The 16,731-nt window shown below is 31.1% G+C and overlaps 3 protein-coding genes across 4 annotated transcripts; 1 reads left to right on the top strand and 2 right to left on the bottom strand.

The window, feature by feature from the left end:
* Positions 1-1,908: 1,908 nt before the first annotated feature.
* LOC143193486 (circadian clock-controlled protein daywake) lies at positions 1,909-7,542 on the top strand. The gene is made up of 5 exons (XM_076399715.1): positions 1,909-2,044; positions 2,103-2,195; positions 6,713-6,860; positions 6,937-7,070; positions 7,126-7,542. The coding sequence occupies exons 1-5, from the start codon at positions 1,993-1,995 to the stop codon at positions 7,419-7,421; spliced, it is 723 nt and encodes a 240-aa protein (XP_076255830.1). The 5' UTR covers positions 1,909-1,992; the 3' UTR covers positions 7,422-7,542.
* Positions 7,543-9,287: 1,745 nt separating this feature from the next.
* LOC143193484 (apoptosis-inducing factor 3) lies at positions 9,288-15,562 on the bottom strand. Of its 2 annotated transcripts, none has more exons than XM_076399714.1 (9): positions 15,339-15,562; positions 14,762-15,034; positions 14,503-14,697; positions 13,518-13,666; positions 13,283-13,455; positions 12,996-13,213; positions 12,674-12,940; positions 9,593-9,823; positions 9,288-9,537 (listed from the first exon to the last, which is right to left on the bottom strand). In XM_076399714.1, exons 1-9 carry the CDS (start codon positions 15,373-15,375, stop codon positions 9,431-9,433), a joined length of 1,650 nt encoding a protein of 549 aa, XP_076255829.1. In that variant the 5' UTR covers positions 15,376-15,562; the 3' UTR covers positions 9,288-9,430. The 2 variants fall into 2 exon arrangements, with proteins under 2 accessions (XP_076255829.1, XP_076255828.1); XM_076399713.1 differs by lacking the exon at positions 15,339-15,562 and adding an exon at positions 15,123-15,260.
* A 319-nt stretch (positions 15,563-15,881) lies between these two features.
* On the bottom strand, positions 15,882-16,458 carry LOC143193489 (uncharacterized). Its single transcript, XM_076399719.1, has 2 exons — positions 16,307-16,458; positions 15,882-16,256 (listed from the first exon to the last, which is right to left on the bottom strand). The coding sequence occupies exons 1-2, from the start codon at positions 16,358-16,360 to the stop codon at positions 15,951-15,953; spliced, it is 360 nt and encodes a 119-aa protein (XP_076255834.1). The 5' UTR covers positions 16,361-16,458; the 3' UTR covers positions 15,882-15,950.
* Between the last annotated feature and the right edge of the window lie 273 nt (positions 16,459-16,731).

The raw sequence follows: 16,731 nt of genomic DNA, 5'->3' as shown, positions 1-16,731 counted from the left end.
GTCTTTATAGGTAACAATGGAAATCCCACAAGGAATAACCATCCGAATCACACCAATAACCAGGCTGGGCAAGATCGGATGTCTTCTGGGATGATCTCTAAGTTCGTCACTGATCAGTCGGTAGTCTTAATACCGAAGACTGCGGTTCGAAGCCCAAGTTAAACAGTAAATCTAGTCCAGATAAACCTTCCTTGGTAAAAAGGAGACTTTAAAATATATCGAAAAAAATGATGTAATTAGCATATTGCACAAAGCTTATTTCAATACGTTTCAACGTCAACACTCTTTTACTGAAAAACACTATGATCAACATTTTTTATACAATAATTTTGCGAAATGTTTATAGGCATAAATGAAATAAATAAAGACATAAATATATATATATATATATATAATGACCCATAATTTCTGTTAATTAAATATTTCACAGAAATGCGTAAAAATTAAAATAAACTTCCTATCATATTACACATATTTTTTTTCATGTTTAATGATGTCGACGATAAATGTGTGTAATCAAATTTAATAACGCGCCAATTATATTGCCATCATTTACAGTTCTCAAATTATTATTAATATTACAATTATTTAATAAAGTAATTCTTATAAATATTAATAATAATAATATTTATATATATTAGTTTTAAATATAAAATATTTTATCTAAATATCGCAGTTTTTAAAAAATGATTAACCATTCTCCTCCCCTTCAGAACAGATGCGGCAGAAGTCCCGCTACCATTTTGACTTTTAGCTCAGTTTCGCTTTAACCACTGTATTATGTAGACGTCCAAATTTTATTTTGGATAAATATACGCCACAAGAACGAGCAGAAATAGTGATAATATTTACTGAAAATAATAGTTCTATTATTGCCACTCAGCGAAAATTGTCCTAGTCTCCCAGTACGACACGATAGCAAGCAGACCTCGTTCTGGAAGACAACAGACGTCTCGTAACGCTGAAAATGTGGCTCTGGTGCTCTCGTGTTACAGAGTCTTCAGAAACATAAATTCGGAGACGTGATTCCCAGTTACCCATTTCTGCACGCAGTTTAAGGCTAATTTTGAAAACTAATCCCGTACAAAATTCAATTAGTCCAAAATTGCCATCGAGAGATCCTGATCCACGAGTTGACTACAGTAATGCAATCCTAAGGCTATCTAAGGAAATTGAAAATATTTTGTCGAAATTGATAATGAGCGATGAAGCCCATTTTCTTCTCAGTGGCTATGTCAATAAACAGAACAATCTGTTTTGAGGAACACAAAATCCTCAATTAATTCATGAAACATTATAGCATCCACTAATCATTGGTTCCTATTTTTTTTTTACTGTTATTGCTGAACGGTACCAAGACATGATTCGAAATGTTCTTGTGCCTGAAATGGAAGAGCAAGGACTAGAGGGCATGTGGTTTCAGCAAAATGGGACCACAGCTCATCCAACAATTTAATTATTAAATGACGTTTTTTCACTAAGACTAATTTCGTGACGTGATGAAGTGACGATGCCAGATGGCAGATACCAGATAGCATGGCCAGCTAGATCTCGGGATTTAATAGCACCACCATCAGAAGTTTATGTGAATAAGCCACAAAAGATTCAACATCTTAAAGACAATATTCGTCAAGAAAGTTGCATAGCGAATCGCGGTCACTATTTAGCCGATATAATATATCAATCGTAACGAAAAAAATATATATAAAGATGGAATAAACTTTTTATGAAAATCAAACTGACTTATCTTTTCTTTGGGAAAGTTATAAGCAATCAAAATGGAATGGGACTTTTGCGCCACGTTGTATGTACCTTTATGTCTCACCCAATATATGCAATTGTTAAATTTCTAATGTATATGTCCTTTATAATTATTTATTAATTATACTAGACAGTTTAAAAATAAACCAGTTGTAGTTTAATTCAAATGTAATTAAAATATAAATTATATAAAGTGTAATTGTTCCTATAGGCGTAGTAAAGTTGTCAGTCATGCTCCTCCTAACGATATTAGTTACGCTCCTTGGGCTATTCCATTTCTCTCGTAAGAAATATCAAAATATACTGCTGAAATATTCACTTTTCTGGTTCAAATGTTACAGATGGAACATTCAGATATTGTAAGGATTCTGGATCGAATTTAGAAGCGTGTTTAATCGAAGCAATGAACGATGCTTTACATCAGTTAAAAACAGGTAATTTTTCTATTATTTGTATGTAAGATCTATTTTTGAAATTGTAATATCTGTTAAGATATATTGGTGTTGGATTAACTTATATGCATTAAATAAAAATTTAAAGATACAATTAAAATCATCTTAAAATCGTTTATTTAATATCCATTTTTCTTTAATAGTCTCTGTATATATTAGACTATTGAACATGATAAACAATAGCAAACAAATGTATTGCTTCTCTTGTGAGAAACATTGATTGATATGTTACAACCTACAGAGATTTTTCAACTATTACTTAGAATTCAAATGATTTGCTAAAAATTATTCTTTGATTTAAGAAAACCGTTAATGCATCCAATTAAATAAACAATTTTCTTTATTTAGCTTTTATAAAAATATAAATAAAAAATATAAAGTCCGCCTAATGTTAATAGGATTTTTGTTTATGACGTTGAAGGAGGTGAAGTCAACATTTTTTAGCAAATTATTACAAATTACATATAGGCAGCATTGAACGTTAATTCTATATATATAGTATATCTGGATCTATACTGGCAACACTGCTTCTTTATAAATCATCATCGGCGAAGAGGGATAGTGGGCCAAACCAGTTACCCTCAATCGATATAACAGAGACCAACGAATAAAAAACGACAGCAGATCACAACCCTCACTTGACTAATACTGCTTCGATAAAAACTGTAAGGTGGGATCTCCATAAAGAAAACACTCATGGAACGGCTGCGACTTCGAAGCCCCTTATAACGAAAGCCAACACTAAGCTGCGAAGAAGTGGTGCAACGATCATAAAACCTAGACACTTCATGATTGGAATAGTGTGGTTTGGTTCGATAAATTATTTTATACACTGTGGTGAAATGAGCATCGAAGACTTGAATGTAGTGGACGCCCAAAAGAGGCTGTTACCGACGAAAACCTTTAAAAAATCCACAAAATGATTTTGAATGGCCGTAAATTGAAACTGAATGAAATAGCAGACACTCCAAAGATATCAACTGAACGTGTACATCATATCAATCACGAATATTCGGGTATGAGAAAGCTCTGTGCAACTTTTGACCAAAAACAACGACGAGTTAATGATTCGGAGTAATGTTTGAAGATGATCAAGCGTAATAAACCCGAGTTTTTGCATCGATATATAACAATAGATGAAATTTTCCCATTGATGGCTCCATCATTTCACTCCAAAGTCCAATTGACAGTCATCAAAGTGGGCTGCACACGATGAACCCGCTCCAAAGCGTGGAAAAACGCAATGGTCAGCTGGCAAAGTTATGGCGTCGGTGTTTTGTGATGCGCATGGAATAATTTTCATTGACAACCTTGAAAAAGGAAAGACCATCAACGACAACTATTACATAGCATTATTGGACCATTTCAAAGACCAAATCGCCGAAATCAAGAAAAAGAAAGTGCTGTTTCATCACGACAATGCACCGTGTCACAGGTCAGGGAAAACGATGGCAAAAATCCATAAATTGGGCTCCATTCATCCACCGTATTCTCCAGATCTGGCCTCTAGCGACTATTTCCTGTTCTCAGATCAAAAGAATGCTCGCTGGGAATAAATTTTCGGCGAATGAAGAGGTGATCGCCGAAACTGACGCCTATTTTGAAAAAAAGTCGTCGTTTGAAAATAAATCGTACCACAAAAATGGTATCGAAAATTCGGAGGATCGCTATAATCAGTGTATCATCCTTGAAGGCAATTATGTTGAATAAAAGAAACTAATTTTGCCAAAAAAATGTGTTTTACTATGGTAGGCCGGGGACTTTTCAATTGACCTGTTATCATTGAAGCAATTAGTGGATAGTTTTGGTACAAGAATGAGACAACATTCCGTGAAGAATTGCAACTGTTTTAAAAACAAATGGCTCTACATAGTATTACAGCTATTCATATTATTTTGTCCATCCTATATATGGATGAGGTTTAATAAGGTTTAATACAATAATAACACGGAAACGGCATACTTAAATAAACCAATTCATATTTTTTTTTAAATATATTGTAAATTTATTAAGACAAATATAAAACATTTAATTCAAAAGCTAGGTAACTAGTAGCTAGGTAAAAGTATTCTTTGTATACAAGATTGATACAATAATAATTCCTGGGTGATGTAGAAAAACAATTTGTTCCAAGGTCCAACTAATCAGAAGATATTCAGTAAAAATCATTCTTGTCTGCTATTGACACAAAAATTAAAACTTTTTACAATGTGTTAAATCAATAGAACGCAGTATAGAAATTATTAAAAGAAAAAAACTTTGGCTTCCATTCTGGTTATGGACTTGGCCCCCTTATAAATAATAATAACCCCAAACATACAGCCAGAATATTGATTAATATATATTTCTTATACAAGAAAGCATTCCATATTGATATAGTCACTACACAGTCTAGATTTAAATTAAACGAATGGAATTAAAAAATTACGATTATATAAAAGTGTATTAGTTTTGCCTTATTAGAGACTTGGAAAGAAATTTTACATAGTTGAAAATAGGGTTCACGAAGGTATAGTTTTTTAAAAACGGAGTGTTGACTCGATCTCAACAAACAATTGGTGGACGTTTTGGTACAATCGTGGAATAACATTCCGTTGGAAACTATTTAAACACTATTCTGTGGAAAATTTAAATTGAATTTTAAAAGCTGAATTCATATTATTTTGTACACCACCTTTTATACAGCATCTATCCTAGATAAAATGGATAGAGTTTTCATAAACTATATAGTTTATACTATACTTTTAACTATAATTGGAAAATGGAATAATTATTTTATATAGACTAAATAGATAATATTATATATATATATATATATATATATATATATATATATATATATATATATATATATATATATATATATATTATGTATATATATATATATATATATATATATATATATATATATATATATATATATTATATAGATATAGATAGAATATCAATTTACATTTAATATTATTACATGTAGTTTAATACTGCCCTACAATCTTCTTGAGCGATCTACAGATGTTAAGGTTTAAAACATTCTTCATAATATATTTCGCATTGCAGATCCATTAAGTTTGGGGATTAATAAAGAAACGACGGAAAAAAATATGGCATTATTTTAGGGCGCGCTCCTTTGTCTACTAGTTGAATCTTCTCTACAGATTCCCTTTTTGTCCCCATATTTATGGTTTCGCTTCTTGGCGCGTTCCTCCCGATTAGCAAGCTCGCCACATTATCTTCGTTCACTCTGCCTCCTGTAGCCCTTTCGGTATCCGTTCTCCTCTATTTCCACTTCGGGGAAGTAAATAAGGATGATGTGGAAGGATGTCCATCTCTCCACTCCAAAACCAACACGCATCGGACTCTGTCTATCCTATTATTTTCAGATAGGAGCCAAATGGGTCGAGTTAGGGCCTGCGTCAGGTAGTAATCCAGGAATAATTTTGTAGCCCGTCTATGAGTTCCATCTTTGTTGTCAATTGCTCATCAGCATTCTCAGTGGTATTCCCTCCAGTATCAATAGTGCCTCTTTAGCTGCAGTTGGGTATAGAGAGGTTATTCTTAGCGCCAATCTTCTGGCTATTCTTACCAGACTGTTGTAGTAGTCTCACCGCATATAATATGGTAGAGAGCACTATAGCTGCCAACATCCTCCTTTTCGTAACGTTGGATCCTCCTATACGGGGACCGATCCAAGTCAGACTCTTAATAATGCTATTCACCCTGTCTTTAGCCCTCTACCCTCATGAATTTTATAGTTTACTCCTATAGCCTAGTTGGTCAGTCCTATCCTACACTCCAGGATAGTCTTACTAGCGACTGCCACTACGCCAAATCATCGGCGTATGCGATAGTCTCTATTCTTCCCCACATCTCCATTCTCAAAATATGGTCACAGAACATATTTCACAGTAACGGCCCTAGCACCGATCCCTGTGGAACCCTGCACCACATCCTCGTAAGTCCTGCCGCTCAAGTGTCGACGTATTTCTTACTAAAAGTCTTGCCTAGCACGTATCTGCTGGTGCCCGTTCTTGTTAATTTTAATTAGAGTAAGTGGATGAGTTCAAGACTTGGGATCAGTAACACAGGAGAAGGGTGACGAAGCGACCAAGATGAACTAGGATCATAAAAAATGATTTCAAAATTAAGACTCTAGCATTATCCGAAGCTTTAACGATTGCAACAGATCGTTAAATGCGGCGGAATTTGGTGAAGATAATGAAAATAAGAATATAGTGAAGAACATACGAATTAGTCCTGAGACTCCAACAGCAGCAGATAACGAGATACCAGAAAACATACTAAATACATACAAAACATACAGGCACATTTTCAAAATTTTCATCTTATTGATCAGCGAAAATCCACTTCTATGTTAAAAAAAAAGAAAAAACAACAAAAAATAAGTAATAAGTAACATATTTTTCCTATTCTTTCTTTCAATTTTTCTACTCTTTCACAACTTCTACTTTTCATTTATCCTAAAAATTATTCAATTGCAGATAATAAAGAATACGACTTAAAAAACTTGGATACATACAGAATTCCGTCCATTTCAATTAAAGCAGGAACTGGAGCAGTACATTTCGAACAAAACTACAGGAACATAGAACTATCAGGACTCACCGACGCCGTAATAAAAGACTCATAGTGGGTACAATTTTAATTTCTTTCTTAATAAAACATTCTTATTTCTTTATACATACTCTTATTTGAAATATTATAGCTTCGATAGAGATACAAAGGTATTTTCCTTCACTGCAGTAATTCCTAAATTGATTCAAAAAGCTGATTACGATATTAACGGAAAACTACTCACATTACCGGTTACTGGTTCTGGATCGTCTTATCTACAATTAGGTATGTATACATTAATTGATACTATTAAAATATTCATTTTACCTTGTTATTTTAGACAATATGAATTTAAAAATTGTACTAACTCTCGAAGAGTATATCAGAGATGGGACGCAGTACTACAAAATTAAGTCAATAATCTTAGATATGCCGATATCCAGGTTAAGCGGACACTTTGATAATCTTTTCAATGGCAATAAATTACTAGGGGACAATTTTAACCGTTTACTCAACGACGAATGGGAAGTTATATATAACGACATAAAACGACCACTCGAAGAAGCTTATGAAGATCAATTTAAAATGTATATTCAAAAATTTTTAGATCAAGTTCCAGCGAAAGAATTGTTTTAATAATGTAGCATATAGCATTATTTGTATCATAGTTATTTGATAGTGTTTTAATAACAAAATATAAACTTTTATCAAACTATTATACATGTAAGATAATGCAAAAAAAGCGTCAAAATATTAATGGACTTTTTTTAAATATGGTGTTTGTCATCTTGTTGTAATTGGTGTGAACTTTTTGGAAAACACCTTAATCTTACTCTATCGTCACCATATCTTCAGAGACACTATACATTATAAGGCCTTGTATAATAAATACAAAAATATTGAACATAAAATATCATCAACGATAGTAAGTAATCTAAAATTAGTGTTATGGCGTCATGACTACACTGTTATCACTACACTGTTGTAAAAAATCAAATAATTCGAGCGCCTTCGCCATTTTGAAAACTACTAATTTTTGCAACTCTGAAAATCAGATTTCATTTCTTACGAATTTATTCTACTATGCAGTGTATCAGCTTTATATTCATATGGTTATTCTTAAGTATGTTTTATTCAAATGGTTATGTTGATACTATTATTAATCTGTGATATATTTGATTGAATCTAAGCTGAATAATCTTTCTATTATTTATAAACTTATTTACATGGGATTGATACTTTGTTCTCCTAGAGAATTACTGGTACAATAACTCCTATAATCAATTTTCTTTTCATTCTTACTTCTTATCTAGCACAATAGATATTTAGCACTTATAATTTACCCAATACCATTTCGTAGCCTAACGCATTCAGTGAATTCTTATACATATTATTAGACACATATATATTTATGCCAATATTGTAATACATTTGTTAAAAACAAGAATCAATAGTAAGCCAGAGTGCTAGAATTTACATCAAGCAAACAACCACCAGCAGTAAACAAATTTATTTAAAAATGGCGCAAATGGCTGATTTTGATTAAAAAAAAGTATACCCAGTCCCAAGAAAAGTTCTATGAGCAAATATCCGATGTTGCTATGGCATTCTCTATATTCCATATCAAATCCAACATCTTTATTGAATATTATGTAAACAAATCACTAAAAAGCCTCCACCCCACCTAAACTTTCACCTGTAATATAACATCTTTGTCATTGCGAAAAACGAACTAGATATTACATGATACCCACCCCAAAAATTATCCGCCCTGAATTTTTAGTGCCTTCATCATATTAAAATCAAATTCGTTAAAAAATTTACTTCAGATCACCTCAGAACAATCAACAATTCACCTCAGAGACCTACTCTTTCTCTAAATGGATACAAGTTGAGCACAAAAATTAGCAATAAAATCGAATCCTCACCTACTATAACACAGAACGCATTGTAAGGATAATAAAGAAATACATCGTTTTTAATTTAATTCGCAGGAATATCTTAGCAGCAGGGACCCCTAAACATAAGAAGATCACTTGTGAGTGTGGGAAAGTATCATCGGAAAAATTGAGAGGATGATATATACACGAATATGTAAGGCATGAACACAGGGTTCAATCAGCTTTGACTAAATATTCCAAGATATTGGCTATAATATTCAATTCAATAAAATAATTATTTTAGCCATTCCACAGGGCTATTTTGAATGAAAACATTTAAAGGGTTTTGAAATGTATTAACAAAAAAATAAGCAGATTTCTGATTGGCTGATCAATCAGCCATGGCAGGCTGAGTGTTAGATTTAGTATCAAGGCTTGATACTATTAATGAATAATGATATGAATTAATCAATTAATATGATGGAGATGTCAAATAATGTAACATGGCTAAATAAACATAATATTAGAACTAAAATAAATATGACCTGACGTAAAATTTAAGATCAGTAACGACTGGCAGTTACTTTTAATTATTAAAATACAAAATTAAAAAATAAAGGAATAATAAATACAATAAATATTTATTCATGTATAATACTGTGTAAAGTTAGCCTATAACAAAAAAACAATATTGATAAAAAGGTTTTCAAAAAGTAAAAGATCACTTTAAGTAATATAATATACTGTGGTCAAATTTTATGGTTTCTAAACAGTTTTGCTCCAAGCTAAAGGATCGTCCTGTATATCCTTTCTATATAACTTTCTTCCTTGAGCTAATCGCTCAGCGAATTGAGAAACCAACGGATCCATACCTTTAACGGAAAATATTCATTTATCAAGAACAAATACATTATCCTGGACACTTACCGCAGGATGCAGTTGAAACAACTTCGTCGTCTTTTAAAAAGAAAGCCATAAATTTCAGACTGTCTACATCTCCCGCGAAAATAATATCATCATATTTTCCGTGCCCAGCATAACGAAAACCTTTTCCAAACAACATAGTCCAAAAATAGGGCACGCTCTTTATAGGAGTTTGTTTGCCAAGAATATTGAGTGCCGCCATTTTACCATGATAGTGTGCAAGAGGATAGTGACCTAAAATAATATTTCTTTATAAAACATAGATTGTAAGTCTACTACAAAACTGCTTTTTATATTATAAAACTTCCTACATATCACTAAACACTCTAATTAAATAAAATCATAATGTGGTTAGTTTAAATTTCTTAGGCTAAAAAATCACAAACGAATTTTATTATACTGCTAAAACTATAAACATCAAATATTACACACTACCTACCCATAAAAAAATAAATTTAAACATGCAAACAAGCATTTTTTTGTAATTTAGTTCAAATTTTGAAAATAAAAGCACTAAATGTGCATACCTCATATAACCATTATGTATTTTTGCCAATTGTGTGAATATTTTAAAAAGATAGAAAAGAACGCTCATTCTGTTGCCTAAAAACAATTACACATCAGTATAAAATATATTACCCAAATGTGTTTAAAAAAAAACGAACATAATTACAATAATGACACACACACACTAGATTGTATAATAAATTGAACGAGAAAAATTGATTGATTAAAGAAACATGATTTTATATAATCCAATTTCTGAATTCTGTTCTTGATGTGAGAATATCGGAGATTGTCAAAATAATTATTCCTTTCAATCAGCTTAATTAATTAATTCGAGACTTACATATTTTGAATTGTAACAACAGACAAATCGAAAAGAATAGGGTGGAAGTTGCAATTGTTCCCATGTCAATACCTTAATTATCACGATAGCTTTTGTAAGCTGTGTAAACACCGTAAAAACGCAACTTCTTTTTGATTAATACATTCTTCAGTAAATTATACTTAGCTCAGACATGTATATGACAATAAACTTAATTATTTTTTAATTGTTACGAGGATAACAGTCAAAATGCACAATTTAAAGCAAATACTGAAATAAAAAAACAATGTAATAGAAGGAATTAGAAAAAATGGAAAAGCAGCAGTAAACAGCGAATAGAATGAATGAGAATGACAATCAATGGCAGGAGGAAACCAGAAATTTGAGATAACAAGAGACGAAAAACAGTAGGAATTTCGAAATCGTAGGAAAGGCCGTTTTAATTACCTTAGCATTACTAATGAGAACAATGGAAAGGAGAAAATTGGAATGCAACACCTGAAATAACCGCAAAAGTAACAAAGCACATCGTAAGTGTATTAAAATTGGAGAAAACATTAAGGTTCTACAAGGAACTGAGTAGTGGAAAAGTTCAACTGTGACGCAATTATAGATTTACTACGAAAGTACCAAAATGTTATTTCAAAGCTGCACGTATATTGTTAATTAGTGTTTAAAATTATCACAATACATTCAATTTTGAAAAACAGCAAAAAAAAAACTACATTGCTTTTTTTCGAGCTCTTCATTAACTCTTTGATCACTATAAAGATAATCCACAACTAAATTTCCAAAAAAATCCGATACTCATCATCATCATCTTTGTCGACCAATTAGCTTGGAAATTGAGACATACGCCAAATCTATTTTTGGTCCAGGATTACAATTCTCAGGTCTCATTCATAATGATGAAACGAAGAAGTCGAGTAGCGCAATTAATGGCACTTTGTTATTTGACGATTGAATAATTACTCCGAAAATAAAATCACGAACCAAAGCGCTTTTATAGAAACACAAAACATCATACAACCTATTATATATGTAGTACTCATATGCTGCGTGGGGCAAACGTCCCGCTACCATTTTGATTGCCTATAACTTCATAAAGTTTATTTTGTCTTTACATTTTTTTTACGGTGACGGCGATTTGCTATGCATATATCGGCTCTTTTTAAGGCATTTTTCATGTCATCCTACAACATCTGAGGCTGAATTTCTTCAATTTCGTGACGAATATTTTCTTTAAGATGTTAAATCATTTGGGGGCTATTTACATAAACTTTTGATTTTAAAAAACCCCATAAGAAAATGTCTGGTGCTGTTAAATCTGGAGATCTGGCTGGAAGTGCTAAACCGCCACTTGGCGAAATTAGTCTTAGTGGAAAAACGCCGTTCAATAACTAAATTGTTGAACGAGCTGTGTCTGCTGTGCCCCATCTTGCTATTACATGTCCTCTAGTCCTCGCTCTCAAAAAAATAGGGACTAATGATGTTTTCAGCATGAATACCACACTATACAGTTGTTTTTAGTGGATGCAATAATATTTCATGAATTAATTTAGGATTCTGTGTTCCCTAAAACCGACCGTTCTGTTTATTGACGTGGCCACTGAGAAGAAAATGGGCTCATTATCAATTTAGACGAAAAATCTTCAATTTCACCAGACAGCCTTAGGATTGCATTACTGTACTCAACTCGTTGGTCAGGATCTCTCGGTAGCAATTTTTGGACTAATTGAATTTTGTACGAGAACATTTTCAAAATTCGCTTAAACATTTTCAACGTTACGAGACGTCGGTTGTCTTCCAGAACGAGGCCTGTCTGCTGTCGTACCGTACTGTGGAAAATTCGCATGTAAACGATAAATTGTGGTTTTGTGAGGCATTGGACGATTAGGATATTTTTGACGCAATTTCCGCTGAGTGGCAACTATTTCTGTTCGTTCTTGTGGCGTATATTTATCCATAATAAAATTTGGACGTTTACACAACACAATGGTTAAAGCGAAACTGAGCTAAACGTCATATAACCAAGATAGCTTGCAATCAAAATGGTAGCGGGACTTTTGCTCCACCTATTACTAGCAGTCAAATTTTAAACCAAGACATTTTTATCTTATATTTAATCTTTTATCTTGTCTTTAACATAAAATTATAATTAAAAAAATATACTTAGTAAGATAATAAGTAGTTTTTAACATAAAATGATACATAACTTATTGTTGCAATCATTTCTGTTAAATTAATTAACTTACCTATAGCAACTTTGTTGTTATGATGTGACCAAACTGGAGAGTAAGCTATATCACCACCAACATAAACATTGGGATCATTTGTCTGCAAATATTCATTAGTTTCAATTGTACCATCGGGTCTTAATTCCACTCCAGAGCCTTTCAAGAAGTCAGTATAGTATGTACTGCCAGTTCCCATGAATAATATGTCAGCCTTTAAAATTTGACCGTCTTTGAGTTCCACACTTGATATAGCACCTTCTCCATTATCATTGATTTTCTTAATACCTGCGTAAAAATGCTATAAACTGTCTCCTCATAACAAAATACAATAAATACATACCACTATGGGGAATAAATTTGACGCCTTTACTTTCAAAAAGTTTAAGAATTGCAACTCCTATTTGTTCACCCCATATTGATTTGAAAGGTGCGGAGTCTCGTCCAATAACAGTTACACTTTTAACTTTATCTACGCAATAATTCGCAGCTTCCATACCAATGAAACTTGAACCAATAACAACCACATCAGCTTGGTCATTTATTTGAGAAATTGCATATCTGAAATACATATTGATTAATCACAAATCATGATTAATTGTGTTAAAATAAAAACTAGTTAAAACCTACTGTGAGTCATCATAATCTCTCAAGACCAAAACATTTTTTAAATTACAACCAGGAACGTCCAATTTTCTAGGCTTACAACCAGTAGCAATAAATAGCTTATCATATTGAATGTGGTTTCCGTTTGATAAAGATACAGTCTTAGTTCCAGTGTCTACACCAGTTGCTTCAATACCCTAATAAAATATAGTGAGCAGTTATTAAAAAGTAAACAAAAAATGTTTATATTTTTACTAACTTTCAGTATGTCTATATTATGCTCTTTGTAAAATTTATCATCTCTTAATTGAGCCTTTTCAATTTCGAAATCCATCGCTTTACTAACTTTGACTCTGTCATATGGTAAATATCTTTCCCTACATACCATGGTAATTCCACCCTGAAATCCTAAAAAGTAGAGAATTTATACCAAATTCAGCATAAAATAATCATAATAAATTATTGACATCTGAGAAGGGTGTTGAAAAAGTTAAATATTATTAATTATTTTATTGATGCTATTAAAATACCATATAAATCCTCTTATGACATTAATATTGTTTTATCTAACATACTCATAAATATCCATTCATTAAAAATTATCTTTGATATCATTTTAGCACGTTTTTGATTAGAAAATTATTTTACAGTAGAACCACTTCTGCAGTGAGATTTCTATAATAGATTAGAAACTATTTATTTATTTATTATTATTTGGTAGAAAAGAGTTATAAAATGATTGGATATTACATAAACGTAAAATTATTTTAAAATTTTCTTTTTGATCGAAATAAATTTATTAATTTTATAATACTTGATTAATTCTATTAAACAACAAGTATATCTTATTTTTGATATAGAAAAAAATTAATATTCATTATCTTTAATTTATTATCAAAAAACAACTATTTTCTAGAATCTAGAATTTCTAGAAAAGTATCACACAACAAGTTGTCCTAGCTTTAAAGTAATATTGTAATAACAAAAAAAAAACATAAGAGCCTAGAGGCCCTTATAAATAATATTATCAAGAATACTTTATCTAATTGTAAAATTACTCAGCATTTTTTAACAAAAGACTCTTAATCCAAATAATCTTGAAAATGAAATAAAAAATTACTTATCTAAAAAAGTGCTTTCTCACAGATAATTAAAAATATGCTTATTTTTAGTTAATTTTTTTTAAGTTCATAATGAATATATCTACCTTATATATCTTCAATAAATAATTATAAAAAAATTACCTTCTTGTCTTAAAGCTTCAACACATGTAGCACCAGCAGGTCCTCCACCAATAATCACAATTTTCTTTGATTCAGAAGAAAGCTTCTGAGCCATATGTTTAATTCTTTTATTCGATACAAGTTCAGATTTTCTAGCTCTAACTTTAACATTATCATTGTCTATAGTTACCTTGTAACATGGTAAAGAATCCAGACCTATATAAACAAAATAAAACTTAGAAAATAAAAGATTAATATTTTGGATTATTTGCTTTAATACCTGGGAAATCTTCAATATCTCCTGTTGCTAAACTAAAACATGCTCCATGCCATTGACATCTGATACGACCATCCCCTAAGGCCCCATTAACTAATGGTGCACCATAATGAGTACATTTGGTTCCAAGAGCACTTATTTTGCCATTTTGTTTTACTAATAATATCTTTTTTTCGTCGAGTTCAACCGTCTTCATTTCATTTTCATTAATATCATTTATTTTGCATACAACACCTTCCACAAAGTCTTCCGGCTCATTTTGAATATTAACACTTGCTGAAAAATAATACGAATTAAACACATATTACATTAATTAATAAATATAAGATTTTATTTTTATCCTTTTGCATTATTAGATATTTACACATTTTGTATGTTGTTATTCCTCTTTGGATACGTCTATACAAATATTCAACTGACCGAAATGTCAGCAATGATATAGAATACATTTCAAAAATTTAAAAACAGATAAAAATAGGTTAGAATTTTGTGTTTACAACATTTATCAATATTCTGTGGTTTCCGGTCTTTTTAACCATTGAAATTTAGGCAATCAAGATGTAAGCAAAAAGTGACTTACATTTGGCAATTTCTAGTTTGGACGAATTACAACCCATAGTGGCAAAAAACGAAACTCTCTTAATGAATTAAATTTAAAGACCCGATGCGGTGATCAAACGTAAAACGTACACTGAGCGAGTAGTGAAAGGCAAAGGAATTTCCTAATTCCAATACCATTTTTAATTAGGATATCTTGTCAAGGTTTTCTTGCATCACAGATATAATATGACGACATAAGTTTCGGTAATGATTACAAGGAAAGGTCCTACCCAAATAGTACTATTTCTTAGTGAAACAGAAGTGAGACGTTATTAAATTGATTTATTTGTTATAAAATCATGAAAAATTAATATTTCTGTAGATTTTATAAAAATTAGGACATCTGAATAACAATTAATCAATAAGGTTTTAATGTAAAATGTATATAAAGTTGCCTACATTTATTATATATTTTTAAAATGAACTAAAGATAATATACTCTTATAATACGTGTAACGGAATGAAAAAAAATGCCGGAATGACGAAATGGTGAAGCAAATATATGAATATAAAACTGTTTAAATATATGTTTATGAACATATTTATTACACAATATTTTTGGACAACAGTTACATATTTAATTTTTTTATATTTAATGTTTATTCATAGTTTTAGCTACAATAATATCGTTTCCATCTTCTGTTAAAACTGCAAGTTTTTTAATGATAGCTCTTGTTCGATCAGTAAGAAAAGTATCAACCTGTCCCAAGATATTCACAAGTTCCATCATTTTCTCGAAATTTTTATTAACATTCTCTGCTCTCTGTAATTCATTCTCTTTGTATTCTATTTGCTTCCTTAAGGAATCAATGATCCCTGAAGGATTATTTCTCGTCAAGCTATTGGTTCTTCTACTAATTGTATTAGACCCAATATCACAATTTAGACAAGAAATTAGCTAAAACAGAAGATTGTTATGCAACCACAAAATATATCTTGGGAACTTACCAAAAAATATATTAAAACCGAATATAGATTTAAAACAACTCTTTGCCCCTGCATAATAAAATGTTATTTTAGCATACTAAATGCATTCTAAAATGTTGCAGTGTGGTGTTTTTTACTGGTTGATGCATCAGCTATTTATTTTGAAAATATTGCATTTATATGTTTTAATTAAAACATACAGGGGGTAAATGTAAATGAGAGATCTTCTATTGCTGAATAAATTGTTATTTGTTATTGTTATTTGGAAGCAATGTTTTAATTTTTATGTTAAGGACTATTCAATTTTAATTAACTTTTTTAATATAGTATTTTTCTGAGCATTTGAATTCCATGATAGTAAAACACGCCTTTTTGATAACTTGCTGAAAGTTTATTAATCTTCCAGTAGCTTCATAAAGTAAAAAGTGTCACTAAATTAGAATCTG

Source organism: Rhynchophorus ferrugineus, unplaced genomic scaffold (assembly GCF_030347505.1).
Source record: "Rhynchophorus ferrugineus isolate W39M unplaced genomic scaffold, kcgeb_rfMv2 rfM3, whole genome shotgun sequence".
Lineage (NCBI taxonomy): Eukaryota > Metazoa > Arthropoda > Insecta > Coleoptera > Curculionidae > Rhynchophorus > Rhynchophorus ferrugineus.
Note: the sequence above shows the minus strand (reverse complement) of the source record. Positions and strands in the feature narration are given on the sequence as shown.